At 40.8% G+C, this 24,372-nt stretch overlaps 1 protein-coding gene across 36 annotated transcripts in view; it reads left to right on the top strand.

The window, feature by feature from the left end:
• The window catches only part of PPP2R2B (protein phosphatase 2 regulatory subunit Bbeta), a 494,567-nt gene that overhangs the window by 380,919 nt on the left and 89,276 nt on the right, over positions 1–24,372 (top strand). For all 36 annotated transcript variants that reach the window (XM_002744335.5, XM_078362503.1, XM_078362412.1 and 33 more), the window contains one exon: positions 2,314–2,426. In XM_002744335.5, the coding sequence (XP_002744381.1) occupies positions 2,314–2,426 (113 nt within the window). The remainder of the gene's footprint in view (positions 1–2,313; positions 2,427–24,372) is intronic.

Here is a 24,372-nt window from a genome sequence, read left to right as displayed (position 1 = left end):
TGTTATTATGGCAGAATAGTTGCCCAGTTTGCTAATTCTGATAAAAGCTGTCATTTGTGGACCATTATTAGAAGCCTAACACTGTGTTAAACACTCTACATGCTGTGATTTATTTAATCCTCATAACAGCCCCATGAGAAAGATACTATTTCCCCAGTTTACAAATAAAGAAACTGAGGCACAAAGAAACCATCTTTCTTTGTAAGAATGAACTATGTAGGATATACTCATACTAGAAAAATTATTTTTTGCTTATCTGAAGTTCAAACTTAACTGGGTGTGGTGTAATTTTTTCTTGCTAAATCTGGCAGTCCTATTTGTTGCTTAAGAAATACTAGTTATGGTCGGGTGTGATGGCTAATGTCTGTAATCCCAAAACTTTGGGAGGCAAAGGCGGGCAGATTGCTTAAGGCTGGGGGTTCGAGACTATCCTGGGCAACATGACAAAACCTTGTCTCTCTCTAAAAAAAAAAAATCGCTGGGTGTGGTGATGTGTGCCTGTGGTCTTGGCTACTCTGAGACTGGATGAAAGAATCATCTCAGTCCAGGAAGTTGAGGATGCAGTGAGCCGTGGCCATGCCACTGTATTGTACTCCAACCTGGGTGACAGAGTGAGACCCTATCTCAAAAAAGGAAGAAGAAGAAGAGAGGAAGGGAGGAAAGGAGAGAGGAAGGAAAGGAAGAAGGGAATGAAGGAAGAAAGGAAAGAAGGAAGGAAAAAAGGGAGGAAAGGAGGGATGGATGGATGGATGGACAAACAGACAGAATAGTTATGTACTTACTGTGTGGGAACCCCTGTCCTTGGCTATGTGGCTGGTGTCAGAGTGGGGATTAGGCCCAAAGTTGTCTGATTCCAAAGCCTAGCTTGTGCAGGATAGAGGAAGATACAAAGAAGGCAACCAAGTTGCTGCCTTCCAAAAGATATGTTAAAATAAGTATAAAAAATGTACATTGGATCTGATAAGGAAAGCCCACCAAGGTGTGTGGCCAGCAGACATGATTTGTTTGGCCTGAACATGTCTCTTTAAAAAATGGAATTAAAAGCCTGTGTGTGGGGCAGGCCATTCCAGCTTCACAGATCCTTTAGCCCTTTTTACTCATTTCTTTGGCCTGCATGACCCCTGTAGAGATGGGAGTGCTCATGGGAATTCTGTAAGGATGAGAGTTCTCTGTTTCAATGCTATGGAGAATGGCTGGTGTCATCAAGTCATATAAAGTGCTGGGGCAGTACAAAGGTGAGAAAGATAGTTTCCAGCTGGAGACTCCATAAAGGCAGCAAAAGAAAAGGAGCATTTTGATGTATCTCCTTACCATTTTATTTCCCTAAATATTGCTAGAAATATGCCCTGTGTAAATAGATGGGATTTGTTCATTTGCCCTACTAATGTTTATTGAGCAGCTACTATGTGCCAGGCACTTTTTGGGTGCTGGTGGTACAGTGATAAACAGAGTCTCTACCTTCAACAATGTTATACTCTAATGAGAGAGACAGATAGTTATTTGATAAATAATCAACCAATTGTCAGGTAGTAAAAAGTATTATGAAGAAAAATAAAGCAGGAGAGAGGAGATAGAGAATGGTTCTGAAGACAGCATTTTTAGGTAGGTTTTACATAAGCCTCTCTATGGTTGGGATGCAAACAGCAAGAGCAAAGTGAAGGAGCAAATTACATAAAAAAGAGGGTAAAGTGCTTTCCTGGCAGAAGACATAGCAAGTGCAAAGGCCCCAAGGCCGGAGTGAGCTTAATGTGGACCAGGAGCAGTAGGGAAGCCATGTGGCAGAACCAGAGAATAAGCAGGGAGAGGGTGGACAGGGAGATCAGAAAGGTGGAGAAAGTGGAGAGGGCAGGTCATCAAGGGCCTTTTAGGACATGGTGAGGATAATATGTCAGTGAGGTGGGATGCTAAAGTAGGGATAATTAATAGCACATACCTCCAGAGTCATGACTATTAAACCAATTTCTCATGTAAAATGCTTAGTTCCATTGTAAGCTCTGTGTATGTCACTTCTCTTATTATTCAGTGTTCTATAAATGCTTCTATTGAATGAGCTAAATTAAAGTATAAGCTATAGATTTAAGAGCCCATTGTCAGGGAAACCATTTGTCCCAGTATAATATACGTTTTTGTTTTGAAATATGAGCTCTGCCTTTAAATGACATGGGAGTTATGCATAGCAACCCTTTACGTGAGCCAGCTTCTGTAGCAATTCTCTCCATACTTACCTCTTCCTCTCCCAACTGCCCCCAGGAAAACTCCCTTATAAGCTTGCTTTTCACTGTAATTCTGATTTAATCTGGTTGCCCACTACAGATAAAACTGTGAAGCTGTGGAAAGTCAGCGAGCGTGATAAGAGGCCAGAAGGCTACAATCTGAAAGATGAGGAGGGCCGGCTCCGGGATCCTGCCACCATCACAACCCTGCGGGTGAGTGCACGTGGCTGTGCTGGCCACCACGATCAGGGGCAGGTCTCCTAAGGTTGGCCATGTGCTGGTTGTTACTGTAGGTTGCAACTGTAATGGACCAGTGAGGGAACATAGGCAGAGACTCAGCCTACCCCAGTCTCTCTCCCATGGCAGATGGAGGAGCAGGAAAGGTGCCAAGCCCTCTAATGACTACAAATCCATGCTTTTCCTTTTGTCCCAGAAGACTTGCCCACATGGCCACTGCCAGACGTTACTATAATCTTAGCCTCTGTTGTTCGCGGTATCTAAAATGTCTTGAGCACCTTCTGTACTCAAGGTACAGTGATGAGAACCCAGATGGCAAGTTGCAGTCTTGTGATTCAGAACACAAACTTAATCATCTGACAGACCTGGCTTCAAATGCTACCACTTACCCAAATTTTCCAGTAGTCACTTAACCTTTTTGAGTTTTCAACATGCAAGTTATTTTTAGTCTCCATCTGCAAAACAGCGAACACAGTACCTACTGCTCATGGACTTATGAGGAAGAAATGCAAGAAGATAGAAAACCCTTCCTCTATGGCTGGTCCTCAATATATGGTCTCTACTCTTAGATTGAGTAGCTTCCCTCCTGCTCTTCAGACATACATAGTCTGATAAAGAAAGAGGATTTGTAAGGCTAATATGGAAGTGATTATGGCATTAAATATAGTAAGATTAAAGGAGGAAGAAATTACCTGTGGTTGTTGGAGACCAGAAAAGTTCTCATAGGGAAGTGGCATTAAAAACGGATTTCTCAAGGTGAACTTTCAAGGGAAGAGTCTATAGATGTCAGGTGAAGTGGTTTAGGACTGGATGATGAGTTTGGTTTTGAACATGTTCAGTGTGAGCTGTAAAGCAGCCTCATGTTGATATAGCCCTAGCCCCAAGGAACTTGTAAAACTGTATAAAATATGTGATTTCAGACACCAGCAGCTCTACCTACTAAAGACCAAAAAGTAAGAAGGGAGACAGTGAAGTAAATGTGAGGAAAAGAGGTTCTTGCTCTATGTTTCAAAGCTGAGATGAGATAGTCATTGTATGTTTGATTAGCTCACTTGTTTATCTGTTCGATAATTCATTTATGGATACACCTGCTTATTCAGCAGTTGCTTTTTGAATGCAGACTCTTTGATGACCACCGTGCTATACTATTAGGTATTTACCCTGTACTAATGGGCACATGGTCTTCAGCTGAGCTGCTTCAGAGCCAACAAGCATTGGTGATGCTGTTTCCTTCATCAGCTTATACCTTCAACTCTGGAGAACCTCCATGCAAGTCCACCTTATCAGACTGGGTGGAAGTGGCAACAGCCTTGATGCTCTGAATGTGCAGGGGTTTTGGAGGCTGGAAAATAGGGTAGTGAATAGTATTAACATTGAGTCAGTCCAGCTTGGGTGAGAATTCTGGCTCCCTTACTTTCCACTGGTGACCTTGGACATATCACAGTCATATATCACTTAATGATGGGAAGATATTCTGAGAAATGCATCATTGGGTGACTTCATTGTTGTGAAAACATCATAGAGAATACTTATGCAAACCTAGATGGCATAAGCCCGCTATACACCCAGACTACACGGCATAGCCTGTTGCTCCTAGGCTATGAAATTGTAGGGCCTGTTCCTGTACTGAATACTGTAGCCAATTATAACACAATGGTAAGTACTTTCTATGTTTAGACATAAACATATCTAAGCATAGAAAGGGACAGTACAAATACAGCATTACAATCTTATGGAACCAATGTTATTGACCAAAAAATCATGTGTCATATGGCTACATTTGAACACCTTGTGCCTCCAATGTCTCATCTGTATAAAGAGGATGATGATAGTCACTGCTTCCTGGAATTGTTGTGAGGATTCAGTACGATATTTTGTGTAAGAAAGAGCTCAGCTTGTGTAGCAGTGGCTCACAGAAAGCACTCAATAATGTTAGTTTTCTGCTGTTGTTTTAGAGTTAATATCATCATCATCATCATCATCATCATCATCACTATTATTACCCCCTACTGCTAATAGGCTTATATATGAGACAATTCATGTTACTTTTCTTTTTTATACTTTTCATACTGTTATATTTATTCTACAAACTACTCACTGATCATTACTAAGTGGCAAACACTGTCCTGGCAATATAACAGGAATAAGACTGTCTTTTGCCCCTCGAGACATGCCAATCTTTTGGGGAAAACAACTGTATTAAGTACCACTTAGAGTTTATACCATGAACTTCTGTGCAGACTTTACCTTGCTCTTGTTTGCTATGTGGATGGAACTCCTCAAATGCCATCAGTAGACCCCACTGTGGAATCCTACTGTCTATGGCATCCTGTGGGGTTTCATATATCTGTGCTTAACCCCTGGGAAAATTCCATCCCTATAATAAAGAGGAGAGAAGGCTTATTTCAGTTTCCACGAGAGCAGAGATCCTCCCCATGCCAGGCCAGTGATGCCAATAAAGTGGACTTCAGATGAAACAGAGGAGGAGGCCCTGAGGTGTGGCTGGGAGCTGGAAAATTCCAATTCTGGTTCTCGCTTTCTTACTAACCAGCTGTGTGACCTGGCTGACGAAAACCATTTCCTCCCTCCAAGCTTGGTTTCTACGCTGCCAAGCCGAGGACTGGGAAATGCAGATTCCCGAGACCCATCCCCAGAGAGGAGACCCAGAGGAATCTGAATTTTCAGCACTTGCCCCTCGTGGCTGAGATAGGGGTTCTGCAGTCGCTGGACTCTGTCATCCCTAAGGCCCACTGGAGCTATCACTTTTATGAACCTCTGTTATTTTTCCATTATTTGAAAATTTTCAATTCTCAAATAATTTGGAGAGACATGTTATGTTTGCTATATAATTATAAATACCTGTATCTGTATTTATCTCCTCTTCTTTCCTAGGCTTTCAAATATCCTGCATTTCAGTATAAACATCCACACCACAGCACTCTTTAAAAGTAAACACTGAAAAGTCCAGCTTTCTTTTCTTTTTGATCCCAATGGTAGAAGAAAAAAAAAAAAAGCAGACAACTGTGAACTAGATTCAGAACAATGACTCAGAGAACGAGCTGATGTGCTATTAATCAGATTGTAATTTACTAACATGTTCTGCTCTTGAAATATGCATTGCCAGCAACTGTGTCTTTTTTTTTTTTTTTTTTTTCCTTCCCTGTGCTATGATTACCTCTTGCTCACTTTCATAGTTTCCGGTTCTATGTGGGTATTGAGAGTGAGAACACTTAATAATATTCGACGGCTAATTAATCCTCACTGTGTAATGACCCTGTTCTGTTTCAGTGCTGAGAGGCTCCGCTTTTCAAACCAAGAGTGTGACTTTATCTTTCATAGAAGATAATCTTTCAAAATCAATCTTGTTACCAGAGGAGCCTATGGGAAGCATGTCTATGAAAACTATATCCCCTGCTCAAAATCATAACTTAATATAATGCAATAATCGTGGTGATAATTTAATAATAACACCTTACAGTTGTAAAGCACCATTTAAATTACAAAGTGTTTTCTTACCTAGTCCCTTGATTCTTTTTCCGAATAGCCAACGAGGAGGGCAGGATAGGTATTTAGCAGGTGAAAATGCTGGTATCTAGCATTCATTGGTCATTTGCCATATCACATGCACCATGCTGCTCTCTCTGTACTAGCTACCTCAAAAGGTGTAGTTCACTGTTAAAATGCCCATTTAACAGATGAGGCTCCAAGCAGTTAAGTAACATACCCAAGATCATGCGGGGCTAAGAACCAAGCCTTGATATACTTTTCTCTGGGGTCTGAGCCCTTTAACCTGATGCAGACTCAGAGAGGGGAAATGACTTACCCAGTATCGTTCAATTGGTTATTTCAGGACTGGGACTAAAAATCAAGAGTTAGGGCTCTAAAACTTAGACACATACATTTGGGCATTTGAGATGATTGTCTTAAAAATTAATGCCATTATTATTCCAGGTCAGGGGATCTCTCTCTCCCTCTACTCTCTCTATCCCTCACTTCACCCCTCCCTCTCTCCGTCCCTCCATCCCTTCCCACTCCTCCCTACCACTGCCCCCCACCCCCCCACACACACTTACACATTGAGTTTCCAGATCTCTGACCTCAGCAACGGAGAAAAAAGGACCTCAAGGTCTCTATGCAGTTCTACTTCACATGACCCTCCACACCCTTCTTTCCCAACCTCCCGCTGCCCAGGAGTAACAAGCCCTCAGAGCCCTTTTTAGGTAATGGGAACTCACCATTATAGTGACTTAATCAGCCTGAAAAGGAAGTTGGGTGGTGAGAAATCACACTTAGCATACTTCTTCCTGCAGGATGAGCCTTGAGGTATTATTTTCCTCATTATTATTAGCTGCCAGTGCCCTGGAAACCTAGGTTTGGTTGAAATCGGCATTTTTACCTGTTATAGAGTCTAGAAGGTATGAACTCCCAAGCTGTGACTTGTCATAACCTGCCCAAAATGAAGGTAGTGTGATGAATTCCATTTTTCTAATGAATTTTATTCAAACATGCCTTACAACAAATAAAAACAATTAGAGGCACCATATATTGAGTGTTTACTATGTGCCAGGTGCTAGATTTTATATCCGTAATATTACACAGTCCTCATAATAACTCTGTCTGGTATGTTCTGTTATTCTCTCCAGATCACCTGAAGCTGTAGCCTCCTCTTGATTTCAGTCTCTGCTCACGTGCTACCTATCAGACAGGCCCTCCTATGGAAAAGAGCACACCCACATTTGCCCATTCATTCTCTCCGCCCTTTTTTGCTTAGCTCTTGCATTGCCTAGCATTGTCTCTGCTGTCTGCCTCCTCTCTACCCTCAGTAAAATGTAAGCTTCATGAAAGCAGGGACTCTGTTGTGTTCTCTCCTGCAGCTCCAACACCTGGAACAATGCACAGCACATGATAGGCACTCAGTAAATATCCATCAAGTGAACAGATTACACAGAAATGGAAACTGAGATTTAGAGTAGCCAAGATGTTTGCCCAAAATCTCATGGCTGGAAAATGGGAGAGCTGGAATTCAAACCTAGTCCACATGACTCCAAATCTGATGTTTTTCATTCTTATTCTCTACAGCTCCTGCTTATTAAGAAAATATTACTTCCTGACCATGGGGCAGGAATGTTTTATTATTGATTGAGGTCCCTTAGAACTTTTTATCAAGGCTCTCTTAACACACAAGCTTGATTTTGATGGGGTGTAAGGCTGGGAGTGAGGGCTGCAGAGGCTTTTCTGCTACAGGGTGGGTACACAAGGGATTCACTGATTTTTAGAGGAAAGGTCAAATGACGTCATGTTTTACACAACGACTGCTTCTGACCTCTTCTCAGTGCAGGACACACAGTCTCGTGAATCTCCAGAACTAGACTTTTTCCATTGATAATGACCCTGATGTTAGCAAATCCCATTGGTGGCAATTTGGACACAGCCATAGGCACCGTCTAAGTCACTGGCCAACAGGCATTCACTTTTACCAGCCCTGACTCCTGAATGGGGACTTCCTGAGGACTGTTGCTAAAAGGTCATGAGATCAGGCAGGATGACTGAAAAGACTAGCTAGTTTTCCCAATAGAGAGATCCCCTGAATGAAACAGTTTATTTGATTTGTTTCCTAGAGAAATGATTAAACAGACTATTGGTTTAAGTTTACTACTAATAGCAACTATGCATATTTAGCCTTTCTTAGTGACAGGCTTGGGTCTCAGCCGTTGGAGGTACATCTTTTGTCATAATTCTGTGACTTAGGCATCCTGCCTATTTCATATAAATAGAGGCTCAGAGAGGTAAGTACTGGCTTAAGGCCTTGCAAATAGTAAACAGCAAAGCTAAGAATAGAGTCCACATCTATCTGACCCCAGAGTTCCTGTTCCTCACTATTATGTAGGACTATTTATGGCATGTCCCTTGATTTAGACAACAGTGAGGGTGACAACATCTGGTGTGCAGGACTTTCCCATGTATTTTGTATCTCAGTCAGTGTCTACTATGCCATACACTGTACCTAGCATGCACTGCAAAGTGTGGCTCTTACAAAGGTGAATGAGACACACTCTCTGTCCTTAAGGGGCATGGAGGAGACAAGTTGCAAGTGGCTGAAAGATAAAATGAATTTAATCAGTGGTTCTTAAATGACTGTGTGCCTCATAGTCACTGGGGACCCTGCTTAGAACATAATTGCTGGCCTTGTCCCTAGGGATGCTGGTTTAGAAGGTTTGAGTTGGATTCCAATAAATGGCATCTTTGACAAGTCCCCTCCCCCAAAATGCCCAAGTGATTCTGGTGTGGGTGGTCCCTGGACTACACTTTGAGAAATAATGGAGAAGGATAAGTGTCCTGAGAAAAGCACAGAAGATAACCATGGCAGGTCAGAAGAAGCACAAAGTAAAGAGACACGGGATCAGGAAGAAGTTTCCATGATACATCTGGAGGGTAGATGGGCTGTCCTGCTGGGCTTCTTATTTGATGCTCCCAAGGATCCTTTGAGGCATGCAGGATGTTCATTGCCATTTCTTTCTTTCTAGTGGTGTGGATGTGAGTATCCCATTTATAAAAAAGGGTAACTGACTCTGAGAGTCCAGGTATCTCATCAGGGTCACGCAGCTAGAAAGAGGCAGAACTGGGAATGAAGGATGTTCTGTCTGTCCACATCCTTTAAGCTTTCCTGCTGCCTGTGAGGTACCCATGTTGTGATACTCATTCTGGGAGGAGGGGGAAACCCCAGGCCAGATTTAGTGCAAATTATTAGTTGAGTCAGGATCAGCCTTTACTGCCCCAGGTTATCATTTTCGGTACATGCTTTGATAATTGAGGCCTCTTAGGACACAGATACAGCCTTCCTCTACTGTTTTTAATTTTTTTAGACTTCCTTTTGTGATTTATTGCTGCTCTGGGGGCTTCATATCCAATCCTTTTATGGTTTCATCTTTCCTTTCCTTACATTTGTTGCAAATAACAATGGTGTGTTTAGCTACTGCAGTGAAAAATCAATCAAGCCTATTCCATATTCACAGACTTGCAATGGCACCACCAGCTCCTGGATTAGATTAACTTTGTGAATGTGTCGTTCTGGTGTGGGTAATTTCTCAACCTGCGCTCTATCCCTCCCCCCTCCCCGCCTCTGTGGGTGGATATTGAGATCTCTCATTGATTGACTGCCCCGAAAGTGAATGCTGGCATGTGATGTGTGTAACTCAGTGGGACGCACATACTCTGTGTTTATGAAAATAAATAATAATTTCTGTTATCATTATTGATTGCCATCATTATCTGATTGTATCTGTCTTTGTCATGGGGTTTCAGTTATGGGATCAGAAAGCACTCTATAAGAATTCAGCTACTACCCCCACTGTTTTGCCTTTGTGTTTTGACATGTTTTGCCTTTGGGGACTGAGGGTTAGGGATGCTTCTATTCTGTTCATTGGCTAATATTTTTGGCTAATGTTCAGAGACATGATGATAGTTGAGTTCCATGTTAGCCAAAGGAGCTACTTCAGTTGGAATTAAAAGAGCAGCTAGCATTTATGTTCATGTTCCAGGAGCACTTTGCATACATTGGCTAATTTACTCTTCAAGACAAACCGGTAACATAGGCACTGATATTATGCTAATTGTAGAGATGTGGTAGCCGAAGCCGGAGAAGTCAAGGACTTGCCTTAGGTTAGACAGCTAGTAAGTGGTAGTGCTTAGACTTGAGTTCATGTCTTCATGACTCCAAAACCCATGCTGCTGTCCTGCCTCTTGTATGAAAATAGAATGCCTAGTATATGCATCTGAATATTCAGTGTAAGCCAAAACACATATGAGTAGGCAGGGGCTGGAAAACAACTTGTCAAGGAGATTGTAAAAGTTACTTGTGCCTTGGGCATAGGTGGGCTTTCTGTTTTATTTTGGGAGAAGGTGGGGCAGGATGGGTACATGAAACTAGGCCATGGCTCACTAAAGCTGGATGATCATAAGACTGGGAACACCTAAGCTACCCCCAATCAACTGACTCAGAATCTCCAGGAGTAGGGCCAAGGACCCAGCCGTATTTCTCAATCACATTCCTGGCCATTCTGAAGATCAGCGGGGTTTGAGACACTTTGGCATAATGGTCTCTACTCAAAAGTAGAAATTCTCAGAATTGATCTTTAAAATTCCTTCCTTTTTCCTCTTGTCTCCTCCTATCTCAAGGTTCTATATAGATTAGTCTGAGGACAACATTGTTATCAAAACATGGTTGCCTTTACACTAAGAGAGTGATTTGATTTAGAATAAGCATCCACGATGACTCTGATTGATTATGAATTGTTAGTGCCTTTTATAACTCAACTTCTTTCCCCTTCTTACTCCTGGTCAAGTCATGGGGATGGCCCACTGAGTTGCCAGTGTGCTATAAGAGTAACGCTATTGCCAACATTTATTAAATACCTATTATGTGTCAAGCCTTCTTCTAGGCAGGTACCATCTCACTGTACCCAGACAGCAGCCTGTGGAGTGGGTACTATTGTTATTCCCATTTTGCAGATGAGGACATTTGATTGCAGATGAGCAACATGCTCACGTCTATAGCAACTAAGTGGCACAGCCATATTTTTAAACCAGTTCAATGTAACTCCAGAGTAATAATTATACTTTCTTGCAGAGGTTGGGCTGATAGAGTAACTTGTTGAAGTGTCTAGCATAATACCTTGTCATCAATAGATGCTTAGTATATGTGAATCTCTTTCTCCTCTTTCTTCCCATCCTGTCTTTTACCTAGAGACTAGGAGTTTCAGGAAAGCATGAAGAATATAATGAAAAGTTCAAAGTAGTATTACATCTAGGGACAAGCAATTCATTATGCTTCGAATCTGCATTTGTGCTGACTATCCTAAGCTGCCTTGAGTTCAGGGTGTATTCACTGACAATAAAATATTTTCTTTCATCCCAAAGGTACCTTTGTTATGCTGCACTTACCGTGTAGTAATTAGATCCAACTTAGATGTAAATATAAGCAGAACCCTATACCTGGCTTAGGATCGAGTTCTCTTTGTCTTTTGCTCCCAACCCCTTTGGAAGGCATCCATGGCTTCTTGAATGTGATAGGAACTAACAAAGGACACCTCCCATATGTACACTCAATGGCAGTGGCAAGCTGAGAAGTCCACTAGGGTCAGAAAAAGAACAGAATCACATTGCAGAAGAAAATCTGGATGTTTCCATGACCTCTGCTGCCATTTATCTTGAGATTCCCTGGCCATAAAGCCTGATAGGGTTCCAAACTCTGACGTGTTGTCTTTCCCTAACCTTGGTTGTTAGATTGTCTGAATTTCAGTTGTGGGAAGGTTGACAGGGCAGGGTTCTGGCCTTTTTCGGGCTTTGCAAGCAAGGATCTTGTCCCTATTTCAAACCTGATTCACAGTAACCCAGATAGGTTTTTCTCAAATGAGAAGTTATTAGAGTGACTCTCCCATTTTTTCATTTAAAGGACTCTCTGTATACTTTTTAACGGAAGTGAAAAATAAAGGATAATTGGATGATTGAAGGGGAGAATACTTTTACTTTCTGAATTTTTCAGATGAAATTATCTAAATTTTGAGCATAATAGGAAAGGCAATGACCCCACACCAGGTCCCATTTCTGAAGTGTGAGCTCACTGTTGCTGGAGCAAGGGGTGTGTCTCCAGTCCCCAAAACTACAGGCACATGGGCCTGTGCAGGCTCTTACATGGCACACAGCACCCAAGAAACTCATTGCTCGAGAAACCTAAAAATGTTAACAAAGTAAAGAGCTGACTTTTATTTCTTTTTCAACTAGACTTTACTAATAGGAGATCAAAAATACATACCTAGATCCCTTTCTGCTATTAGGTTTTGCAAAGAACTAATTTGAAATCAGTAGAGGACTTCTAGGGCCTCTGCTTGTTATGCATTAGGATTTTTGTAGAAAATAATTAGTGCAAATGGATTTGGAATCAAGCTCAATAGAGGACACGATCACTTTGATCCTAGTACGTTGCAAGCCAGGCTTCGACTGATGCATTGATGTAAGCATTTTAAATACCAGTCCTTACTGGAGAAAAATATTTTAAATATTTCCCTAAGGGGAATGGTGTATAGCAAGATACTGTCTTGTCTTTGATGCATAAAAACAAGATCTTGGTTGGAGAAAACTACTTATAAGGGCGGTTTTATGTTAAAGGAGACTGTGTTCAACAGAAAAAAATCTTTTATTCTCTGGTTTTCTTAAAATGGAAAAGGAAAGGCATTTTCTACCTGAAAGGTATTACGTTTGTGTTTGTTTGGGTGGAGGAAGGTGAGTCATTCTCTTGTAATTTGTTGCTGTGTTCAGATGAGTGTTCTTTCTTTACCAGAAAAACATTAAAAGCAGTGGTACACACATACATACACATACTCTCACAAATGTCTCTGACTCCAGTATATGGGAAACCCTAGCTTAAACACATTTAAGCAAATTCATTTACTTCAAGGTTTCTGGAAATTTTTAATATACTAATATGCAGTATCAAATCCAAGAAAGATATATGGCATGCAATGTTTTCCACCAAACTTATTTGACCAAGAAGAACTCTTCTCTCAATTCAGGGCATTACTGTTCTCTAGAACATTCTACTCCAAATGCAGTCATTGACCCATGCCAGTACACGGTAAGCTAAGGGGCTTGCACCAGAATATGAGTCATGGACTATACAGAGCCACTAAGTCACTGTATAATTCAGCTGACACTTCACTTTTTCATAGTAAGGCTTTCTCAATGGATGAAGCAATACCCTGATTTTGGCTTGAGCTCCTATAGCTTGTAATGGGCCAGTAATAAACAGTTCATCAATCTGGTGCTTTGAGTAGCAAGCAGTAGACCTCGCTTTGGGAAATGCTGGCTAAAGGAACTGGATCAGTGAACAGGAGTTACCCCCGGCAGGAATTTCATTCTGCCCTTACTGCCTTCCAGTCACAGAATCGCCTGACGGTACATTCAAGTTCATTAACATCATCTGAAAACATACTAGTGCTTGACATTGTACCAGGAACTTTGCACATTTCACCCCGTGAGCTATGATTACCATTTCGCGATGAGGAAACAGCAGCATATGGAGGAGGCGATTTGTGGGTGAATTGTCCATCCACAAGCAATTGGCCGAAGCACAGTTCACTGCTGCCTATCTAACTGCAGATGCTTCACTCTTAACCACCATATTACCTGGCCTCCCAACAGCAATGGCTTTTAACCATCTGAGCCATGGAGGCTTTATCCTACTTTAGTGACTACTTGAAGCAGATAAAGAACCATTAGCCAATCTAAAACCAGTCACTCTTCACAAATGTTTCCTTCCATCTAACCTAACATTTATCTAATCTACCACTTATTTAAAAAAATGCCATACATTAGTCATGATGGACATATGTGGACTTTGCTCTCGTGGGGCTTGCAATCCAGTGACTAGGAATCTTTGGTTTGAAAACAGTCACAATGGGCCAGGAGCAGTGGTGCACGCCTACAATCCCAGCAGTTTGGGAGGCTGGGGTGGGTGGATCACTTGAGCTTAGGATTTCAAGACAAGCCTGGGAAACATGGTGAAACCCTATCTCTACAAAAAATGCAATAATTATCCAGGCATAGTGGTGCACGCCTTTAATCCCTGTAGTCCCAACTACTTGGGAGGCTAAAGTGGGAGAATTGCTTGAGCCTGGTTCAGTGAGCTGAGATCAGGCCACTGTACTCCAGTCCAAGTGACAGAGTGAGACCCTGTGTCAGAAAGAGGAAGGGAAGGGAAGAGGAGGGGAGGAGAAGGGAGGGGAGGGGGGGAGGGGGAGAGGGGAGAGGAGGTGAGAAGGAGAGGAAGAGGAAGATGGAAGAGAAGGAAAGGAAAGAAGGAAGAATGGAAATAAGGAAATTTTTAAAAATGTATAAGAAACAGCATAATACCATTAATGTGAAAAATAGAGCACTCCTATACCACACACACACAAAACAATAGTGACATCAACTTAATTTGCCCCCTCCTAACATTGTAGTCAATCCCATTGTATATTTAGAAACGACCTGAGTTCTTGCTCAACATTTTCTTCTCCACTCTGCGACCTCACTTCCTCTCATTATTTTCAGGGATCGAGAGTTCTGCAACATTCAATTAAATAAAGACACTGTCTGTTTAATGCAAAAGGCATTCAGACACGAGGTAAAAACTCTGTCCAATTATCTTGCCAGTTCAATACCAAACATAGAGATGTTTAAAAACTTCTAAAAGCTTTATTTTTTAAATCAAAAGCTCTCCAAATTTAAAGAGCATCTAAGAAAAGCATCCTATGGGGGAAACATAAGATTGCCAGTGCAGACAACAGAGCAGGAGTTCAGGAGTTACAAGGTTAGAGATCAAGGTAGAAGAGACAAAACAAAGCCACACTGGTTATCATTATTCCTTCCCGTAGTGAAATCCTTTATGCAGATGGACTCAGAGGTGACTGCCACACCAATCTCAGTTAGATATGCCCTTGCACTACTTGGCAGTTGAACCAATTAAGAACATAGGCACCACCTCCGTTTCTTGCTATGCATTTTTAAAAATTAATTCCACAAGCACTTATTGAGTCCCTGCTGTAAGCCAGGTATTGTGATTAGCCCTGGAGTTGTAGAATTAAACATGGTGAACATGAAAGATATGGTTCCTGCCCTCATGGAGCTAGCCATCTCTTTTGGTTGGAAAAAGCATACATCAAATGCTCCTAATGTAAAGCTGACAGTGTAATGGGACCTCTAGAGGAAAGGTGCATGGTGTACAGGAGAGCAGATGATGGGGAGAATTTGATCTTTTCAAGGTGAGCAGAGAATAATTTCCTGAGCAATTAATATTTAAACCAAAGCAGGAGGCAGGTAAGAAGAATTGCAGGAAGAATGTTCCAGGCAGAGGAGGTGGCATGCACAAAGGCCATTAAGTAGGGAGTAGCACAGGAAAACACAGTGGAGAAGGAGGGCCAGGTGGCTGGAATGCTGAGTGCAGGAGATGTGTGGTACCAGTAAGATGCAGGTGGTGAGGCAGCTTACGGCTAGATCAGGCTAAGCACCATAGGTCTTGTTAAGGAACTCGCCCTTTTTCTCATGAGCAATGCCAGCCCTCGCTTCTCTGTAAAGGTCATTTTTTGGAACAGCTCTACTTTTCCCAGATGGCTAAATGTTCTGCACCCAAGGTAGGATGTTCACCAAGGCGAAAACCACCTAGCTAGCTCCTGGCAGAAGCATTTAAAGTTGGGAAGCCAATGACATTTCATCAGTTTGGTCATGTTGCCCTCTAGCCCCCGGCTGCCATTGTTTCCTTACATGTCAGGGCATGGCCTCCACAAGGCTTCTCCAATATCAAGGTGTCCTCCCTCCAAGGTGAATCCACCCATGAGGGATTGAATTGTTTGGAGGGTCATGAAACGTGACAGCTCCCTATTACACAAAGGAAAAGATAAGCTTCCGATTAGTCCTGGGGCAGGAGGAAGCCAAGATAGAGTGCACCTGTCAGAACTGCTTACGACATATAAATCATTACCTCAATTTTCCATGCAAGCGGTGGGCCAGAGAGAGAGAGAGAACGAAGTGACTGAGGTTGGCTGGCAGTGCAGAACCATATGAAAGAGCTCCCGCTTCCCTCCAAAGCAAGATTTGCTCTGCAAGATATGTCCATGCAAAGAAAACCAAGCCCTATGCCCAGAGGAACGACAAAGACAAATACCTGCTGGCTCCAGAAAGGGGCAATTTGTTTCTATGGCATTTGCTAACAGCATTTACTGCTAATCTAACAATAGCAGCCACCAAGCCTTTCCCAGACTTTAACTGGGAGCATGCTTAGTATTGCACTTGCTATAATTTCGATCCTAGATTTCTCTTCTTTTTAATTGCCATAATAATCATGGTTGTTATTGTTGCTATTTTCCTTTCATTCACTAGGCAAAAATCTCTGAGACAGGCCAATTGTGACTAACCTGCTACCCCACAGTTCAGGATACCAGGGCATTTATAGACAGGGCAGGGGTGGGAGACATAAAAACAAAAATAGATTGAATGAAAGCAAGTCAGAAGATGCTCAATAAAGATTCAAAAGCTTAAGTTGATTGGACAGTACCCAGATTTTGATCGCAATTTATATTGTATAAAATACCACGTATTTCGCAGAATGTGAGAACCTGAAAGATCCTAGTTGGAGAAGCCCCAGCACTGAGTAACTACTAACTTGTAAAGCAAAGCTCAAGAAACACTAAATCTTGTGCTTCTTCTGGGCTACTCTAGACAGAGTAGATAACACTCTGGGGGAGACTGGTTCATTCTTCAGAATAGATTAAGTTCAGTTCCCAGAACTTTTGAGAAGGAGTTTGGTGAGTGGCACCCACATTGAAAGGGAACCACCTGTTTGTCCAGCCCAGATATCCTTGCTGCCAATGACGGAGGAGACTTTTTTCCACCTTGGTGTCTTTTAATGGAAAGCATATTCTCAAAATACAACACCCCAACCCAAGATGTATGAGCTGCCAGTTACATTCCCTAGGATCCAAAAGGGAAATATAAGAACAAACCCAAAATGTGCATCAAGATAGTACACACAAGGATGTAGAAACTGAGGGACTGAGTCACTTGGATACTTTAAAATAAAATGAAATAATTGTTTGTTTGTTCAAAATGTGTGAGCAAAATGTTCTTACTCCCAGGAGAAATGGTGGACAGACTTATTTCTACTTACCGTCTAATAGGGGCAGAAATCCCATAGTCGGAATCATTATGGGAGAGAGTCTAGGGCTTTAGGGTGACAACTCCAGGTTTAAATTCTAATCTTTGTATGACTCTGAACCTTTTATTTAAGCTCTCAACATACCAGTTTTATCATCAATAAAGTAGCGATAATATTATTTTAAGTATCTCATAGGACTTCTCAGAAAAAAAATATTAGCACAGTATCTGGCTTTTAATACTAACCATTCAATAACAGGTAGCTAGCCCCAAGTCGGAAATCAGGAATGCTCGGAACAGAGAGATAACTGGCAGACTCCAGTTACTACTTTTGGATGAAAGAATACATTTACAAGAGGACAGATAAGAGGGAAGAGCTCCTAACTTGGTTGTATGGCCAGAGTTTATTTGCCTAAGACATACTGACCTCAACGTGTAAGACTTCTTAGTGAGTATTTCTATCCCTTACTGGAAGGAAATTCCTACAAGGGATTCTCAGTAAACTTCTGCAAGTGCAGATAAGATGGTGATGAAAAAGAAATGATCAGTTTGAGATTCTGCGGATAAAGGGAGGTAAGTGAGCTCACCCTCTAATGCCTGCTTTTGAAAGACCAGTAAACTTTCAAGTTCTCACTGAGCTAAGAAAGGTTATATGCTCAGGAGTCACTCCTTTCTAGGGAAGAAGCTGCAGTCAAGTCTCATGTGAGTGGCCTCTGGGCTGATGGCAGTTACAGTTGTCTGGAAAGCTGTTCAAGTCAAGAGTCTAGTTTGGAATCTTCCTTTAGATTCTCTGCTTCAATCATTAGTCACCAAAAATGCAGAATTCTCAGCCTGGGCCACGGATTTCCCCTTAGGTTAAAGGATCTGCTATCAAATATTAGACTTTCTGTCTTTATTTTCTAGTGGTGATAAAAAAATCTTCTAAATAGGTTAATTTTTCTTAGATAAAAACAAACCCCAAAAAAGTTCTGTTGATAATTTCTCCTTTGTCTTGACCATTAAGGGAAAAATATTTTTTCTTCCAGCACAATTCCATTATTAACCCATTTAAAATTTGCAAATTAAGATACAATATTAGACATTAGTGCTGCCTTTCCAGAAATTTTTCTCTTAATCAGACTTCTTTCCTATAAAAATTATCCTGCCAGCATCTGTGGTAAAATAGATTCTGGAAAAACAATGTGCCATGCCAAATTATCAGGTAGAATTAGATTGCTCTATATTTCTGTTTGATAACAACACTGTGCCTTAGCACAATTCTTGTTGATTATCAGAAAGGAAAAAACCATAACTCAGACAGATGAGCTTTATTGGCATTGGTCCCTTCTAAGAAAGAAAGAAAAATGTATGAACAGAAGCATTTGCAAGTGCCATATATGTTGAGAGAATGAAATTCCAAACAGTCTGTAAACTTAGCTTTCCTGCAACCTTAAAAAATAAAAATGCCTCCCTATATTTGGTGTCATAACTCCAGATCTGGGTTTATCTCATTTTCTATATTTCAAGATGAAAAAATTTACATGACTATAAATATATCTAGAATAGAATGTCATGTTAAACTAGAGAGTTCTCGTGAAGGAAAAAATAAATCGTTGGAGAGAGTTGTGAGTCAGACTCTTTAGAGAACATAGAAATTAACAAGAAAGTGTTAAATGAATACTCGAATTGAACAGCTGCATATACTACTTAGAGAGGGAGGGAGGTTTGTCTGCCATTTTTATTTGTTTGCATGCTGAACCAAACTATGGTGTCCATTTTTCCTAGCTGTCTTTATTCATCTCAGTTTCTGCAAGCAGTTTTCCCTGTTGAGATAGATAATATAACTTTAACCTGGAACGTGTGAACAAAGTCTGCTTACCCTTTCTGTGTCTTTCAGGCATTATCCCCCAGGTCTCCAGCAGTATCCTTGAGAAGCTATTTTTTGCCCTCCAATTCCAGACTCTACCCCTTTCTCTAGGAGAATCCATAGAAACCCTGTAAGCCCCTTACCTGAGCAAATTCAGGACTTCTCTGACTCTACTCAAGACTCAGGAATATTTAGTCCCTGTTTCCTGTACCCCAAACAGCTTCAGATGTCCATCAGTATTGAGGGCCAATTGCATGGTTTGATCCTCGTTCAACATCAAAAACCAGTGCTTTGCCTTTGAGGACTCGAAAACAAGAATGTTGCTTCATAATCTTCTTCCCCTGGGAAATTTACATCTCCTCTTGCCTCCTTGGATGCCTCCCATTGTGAAAGCGGCAGCAAATAATTTTGCTTCCCTATGTCTTTCTGTTTGGCACATTCTTACTTGTCGATCAGTAAATTACCCCCTGTAAGTTCCAGCAGCCTGGCCTCCTTTACACCACTTACATTCTCCTTTTGTGTTTAAAAAAGAGCTCATTATTTTTCTCTTAACCTCCAGTGAAATATTCCCTTTATTCTCTCCCTTTGTTTTGCTTATCGTTTAACTTAATTCTTATCCATCCATCCCCATCTGTACCTGCCTCCCAGTCCTCTGCATTTTCCTCTTTAATAACCAGAAGTTAATGAGACCACCCTTGGCGTCACATGCTCCTTTTCTGATCACACCAGGATAAGGAAATGGGATTTAAATAGCAGTAGCAGGTAATACAATAGAAGAAAAGCCATAGGCAGGGATTCAGCCAGTCAGGTAAAACAAAGGATATACTTTTGTGCTCTCTGAAATGGATAAGGCCTCCTATTATAGCTGTGCCTAAGTTTTCTCATCTGAGAAGTGAAGTCAACCATCACTTACAGTATCTGCCTCATGGAGGATTAGATGAGATAAATCACATAATGTGTTTGATGGGGTGGCACACAGGAAGCCCACAGTAAGTATTAGGCACTACTGTGTCATGATTATAGGAAGCAAGTATAAAAGGCAATCCTACCTTTTACTAGGTTTGACAGCTGCAGTTCAATATGGGTGGGAGACAGAGGCATTCAGTGTCCAGCCAGGAATCCCAGCTCTATTTGTTTATGCAAATAACTCATCAAACCCACCATTTAGCAGTTCTTAACTGAGAGAAGGTACATGAAATAACACTAGACAACCTAAGGACAGAGATCTGTTTTCCTGTTCCCAAGACCCAATATTTTGCCTGACACAGTACATTTTCTATAAATACTTAAAATCAACTTATATGCATCACCTAACATATCACCTTTGGATATCACTGTGTTTCCCAAAGTCTAGGATATGTGTTTCTTTTGGTATAAGACACAACTGTAAGTAATAGTGAAACACATAACTGAGGAAGTTATTCCCTTCTTGCTTTATAAATTTTTCTGATTCCATTAAACCCAAAGTCTCACTTTGATGTTAATATTTTTTAACCTCTCACATAACACTTACAAATCTTGATTTTTTTTAAAGCTGAGAACTGACCTTACACTCTATATGTTTTCAGGCAACTATATCTGGCCAGAATTTAAAATCCATTTTTATTGTATTTATTTTTATAATTTTCTTCTTTTTTGACAATTCACGGAAAACTGCTTTTCCATGTATTACAGGAATGTAAAGTTCCCTATCAAAATAATGTTAGTCAACTAAAAAGCAAATCAGTTTAAAGAAAATACTAAGTGGGACAGGCACAGTGGCTCATGCCTATAATCCCAGTACTTTGGAAGGCCAAGGGAGGCAGATCACTTGAGGTCAGGAGTTCAAGACTAGCCTGGTCAACATGATGATACCTCGTCTCCACTAAAAATACAAAAATGAGCCGGTATAGTGGCACATGCATGTAGGCCCAGCTACTCGGGAGGCTAAAGCAAGAGAAGTGTTTGAACCTGGGAGGCAGAGGTTGCAGTGGGCTGAGATCACTCTACTGCACTACTACCTGGGTGAAAGAGAAAGGCTGTCTCAACAAAAGAAAAAACAGAAAACACTAAGTAAATAATAGTACAGGTGAAACAAATAAGACAAGAAAATCTGAAGGGATACTAAAAGGACTGAGTTTTAGAAAACACTATTCTAATGTTCCCTCAATTATTTGGAGAGCTTTAAAAAAAAAAGATCAGTGTACCTAAGCCTCACTTTAGACCAACTGAGTTCATCTCAAAGTCTGTATTTTCTATTTCTCTTTAAGAACTCTTAGGTGATTCTGATTTTTTTAAAAGCAAGTTTAGAAATCTCTTAATGACAAAAATCTGATTTTGTTTTTAAATTTTTAAAAAATACTCAACAAACATTTGTTGAATATCTGCTGTGTGTAATGTCCTGTGTTCTGGGTGCTAAAGATATGATGGAAAATAATACAGATACTATGTTCACAGATACTGTGTTCACTGAGTTTTTCCTGCTTATGAATTTTGCTTCTGTGCTGAATCCCAACCTGACAGATATGAAAGTGTCATAATTTTGTGAACGTGTTTTGGTTATGAATCTGACATTGAGTTTACTGCAGAGAGAAACCTGAAGGCAGCCTTATTTTCCCTCTAGTACAAGAGGAATTCATTTTTAAAGATCTAGATAATCCATAAAACTTCTTTATACTCGAAATATAATAACATCACCAGAAAAAAATACGATGCTATTGACCATTCTCTGTAAGGTTCAGATGGTATTTGAAGCCTAGTTCTGCTGATCCCAGGACTTCGTGACTTTCTATGTCATTTAACCTCACTGAGCCTCAGCTCTTCAAAATCTGTAAAGTATTTATAGAATCAACCATGCAGGATTTTTGTGAAGCTTAAATGAGGGTAATGTATGTAAAGCAAACAGAGGATAGTAGGCGTTTTTTTTAAGGGTCATTAAAGTGGCAGGTTTACAGAGGCTAGGTTCCAAAGTCATCCGATAAAGCAAGCACCAGGTTTGGTAAAAATAGTCTTGAAAAATCCCATAAATTTCTCATAACATCTGTTTGTTTTTATAAGCTCTATACAGAATAATATATACATATAAATATGTAGGATATAAAGAATATAAAGCTATGCAAACAATATGAAGGGCCATTTGTGAAAAATTTACTTCCTTAAACCTTAGTAACTTATTCAACATCCCACGAAGTCCAGAGATGAGATCCATCCAGACTGTCTATCTGAAGAAACAGCAGATTAACTCCCCTCCCCCATCTCATACTCACTGGGACCTCTGATCCAGTGAGTTTCCTTCCTTTCTTTCTGTTTTATTCTAAGCATATATAGTTGAATTCACATATTAAATGCATATGTGAGGCAATTCAGTACATAATTGTATTCCTAGATTAGAGGCAAAATAAATACTCAATAGAATGTAAAGTAGGTGGAAGTCAGGTACCATAATTTGATGTTCAACTACAGTGGTTTTAAATGAACTTCACATTTGTTCTCTTTTCCCTCTCTATGATTAGTTTGCCTTTCCTTTTAGGTTTTCCTTTCCTGTCTATTAGCCTCAGAGCTTGATGATTTTTAAACAAGGTCTCTGCTTTGGCTATTGGAGAAAATAGTTTCTATTCCTTCCTTTAGGAAAAAAATGAATTAATGGAGACTACAGTCCTCAAAGGAACTGTGCCCTGCTTCCTTCCATTCTGTGGCCTCACAATTCACAACATTTGGGGGCAAAGAAGCCAGAAAGAAGTACAGAAATGGATGGCAACCTTGAAAACTTGAAGGGAATAGATAGGATACAGAGCTTTCAAAGGACAGAGCATAGTGCTGGGGCATGGGAAAAGAAAACTCAGCTATTCATGTGTACAATGTGGAAACACAGCCAAAGTCAAGTTGCAGAAAAAGATCTCAGGGTCTTAGCAAATAACATGAAAATGTTACTTAGAAGTAGACCAGGCCGGGCACTGTGGCTCATGCCTATAATCCCAGCACTTTGGGAGGCCAAGGCAGGTGGATCACGAGGTCAAGAGATCGAGACCATCCTGGTCAACAAGGTGAAACCCCGTCTCTACTAAAAATACAAAAATTAGCCGGGCATGGTGGCACGTGCCTGTCGTCCCAGCTACTAGGGAGGCTGAGGTAGAAGAATTGCTTGAACCCAGGAGGCGGAGGGTTGCAGTGAGCCGAGATCACGCCGTTGCACTCCAGCCTGGGTAACAAGAGTGAAACTCCATCTCAAAAAAAAAGTAGACCAGGCATCAATCACACAAAATAGTGTGTTGTTCCAGAAGTAATTTCCTAATTTTCTTCAGTTCAGGATACATTCTTAGTTAAATATGGTTTGAGGATCTAGTTTTAAAACACAATGTGATTGCCATGAAAAGGGCTCATAGAACTTCTAAGATTGGCAGGGAAGTAGAGGGAAATTATAAAGGAGCATTAAATAAATGGGTTCATTGCCTGAAGAACGTTGAATGGCAATTATAACATTCCAAACAAAATAAAATTTCTAGCTGGGGAATAGTGGCCAATTGTGCTTTGCCCCCCTTGTACAAGACACTGTTAGCAATCTAGAAATCTAGATTCAAACACCAGGAACTCAAGTTACAAAATGATTCCAGCAGCGTTGTCAAAATAGTGACAGGTTGACGAAGGAAGCTAGAGAATTAATCATTTTCTTTAGGAGTCTTAAAAGTATCCAGTTATTCAGCATCACAATGGGTACATACAAGGAAGGAGGAATGAGAAGAGCTCTGTTAACTGCAGCAATTGGGTTCTGGGATGATTTAGTGATGTGGATGGGTAGATAGAAGCGAGGTGAACAAAGGAATATCCTAGGAAAAAGTGTGGACGTGATTATGAATATGGGATGTCCAAGGGACAAGGATGAGACCCAGTTAGAGGGCTCTGCTGCTTCCTTCTTCCCACTTTGTTTCTCTGCCTGCTTGTTTCCTTCTCTCCTTTCTGATAGCACTGAGCAATTGGGCTGAAAGCATTACAAAATCTGGGCTGGAGTGACTCATTGGAGGCCATATTCAGACTGGTAAACAGATGAAGTCATTGGTAAAAAGAGGAGAAAGGGCCAGACATGCAGAGAGAAGGCGTGTAAGAGACCAGGTGGCCCCTAAGCGAGACAGACAAAGAGAGAAACAGAAAAACAAAGCACATTTTTCGAGATTCCTAACAGCTTGCCAAGTCCCTGTTCTATTTCATATGCTCCATTTCAGTCTTGATGAGCTGTAATATTTTTTAACCTTCAATAATCCTTTTGTTTTTTGATTTTTAAAGTAAGGTTATGAAGGTTTCTCGTCTTAAAATGTAAGGAGCGCAGACTAGAATTTTACTTCACCTCCCTGCTTTCTTCTATTTTTCCATTCTTGTTTTTGAAAGCTTGGCATCTTTTTCTCTGTACAGTTTTATTTT

The sequence above is a fragment of the Callithrix jacchus genome, chromosome 2 (genome assembly GCF_049354715.1).
Source record: "Callithrix jacchus isolate 240 chromosome 2, calJac240_pri, whole genome shotgun sequence".
Classification (NCBI taxonomy): Eukaryota; Metazoa; Chordata; class Mammalia; order Primates; family Cebidae; genus Callithrix; species Callithrix jacchus.
The sequence above is the reverse complement of the archived record's forward strand: the minus strand, read 5'-3'. Positions and strand labels throughout refer to the sequence as shown.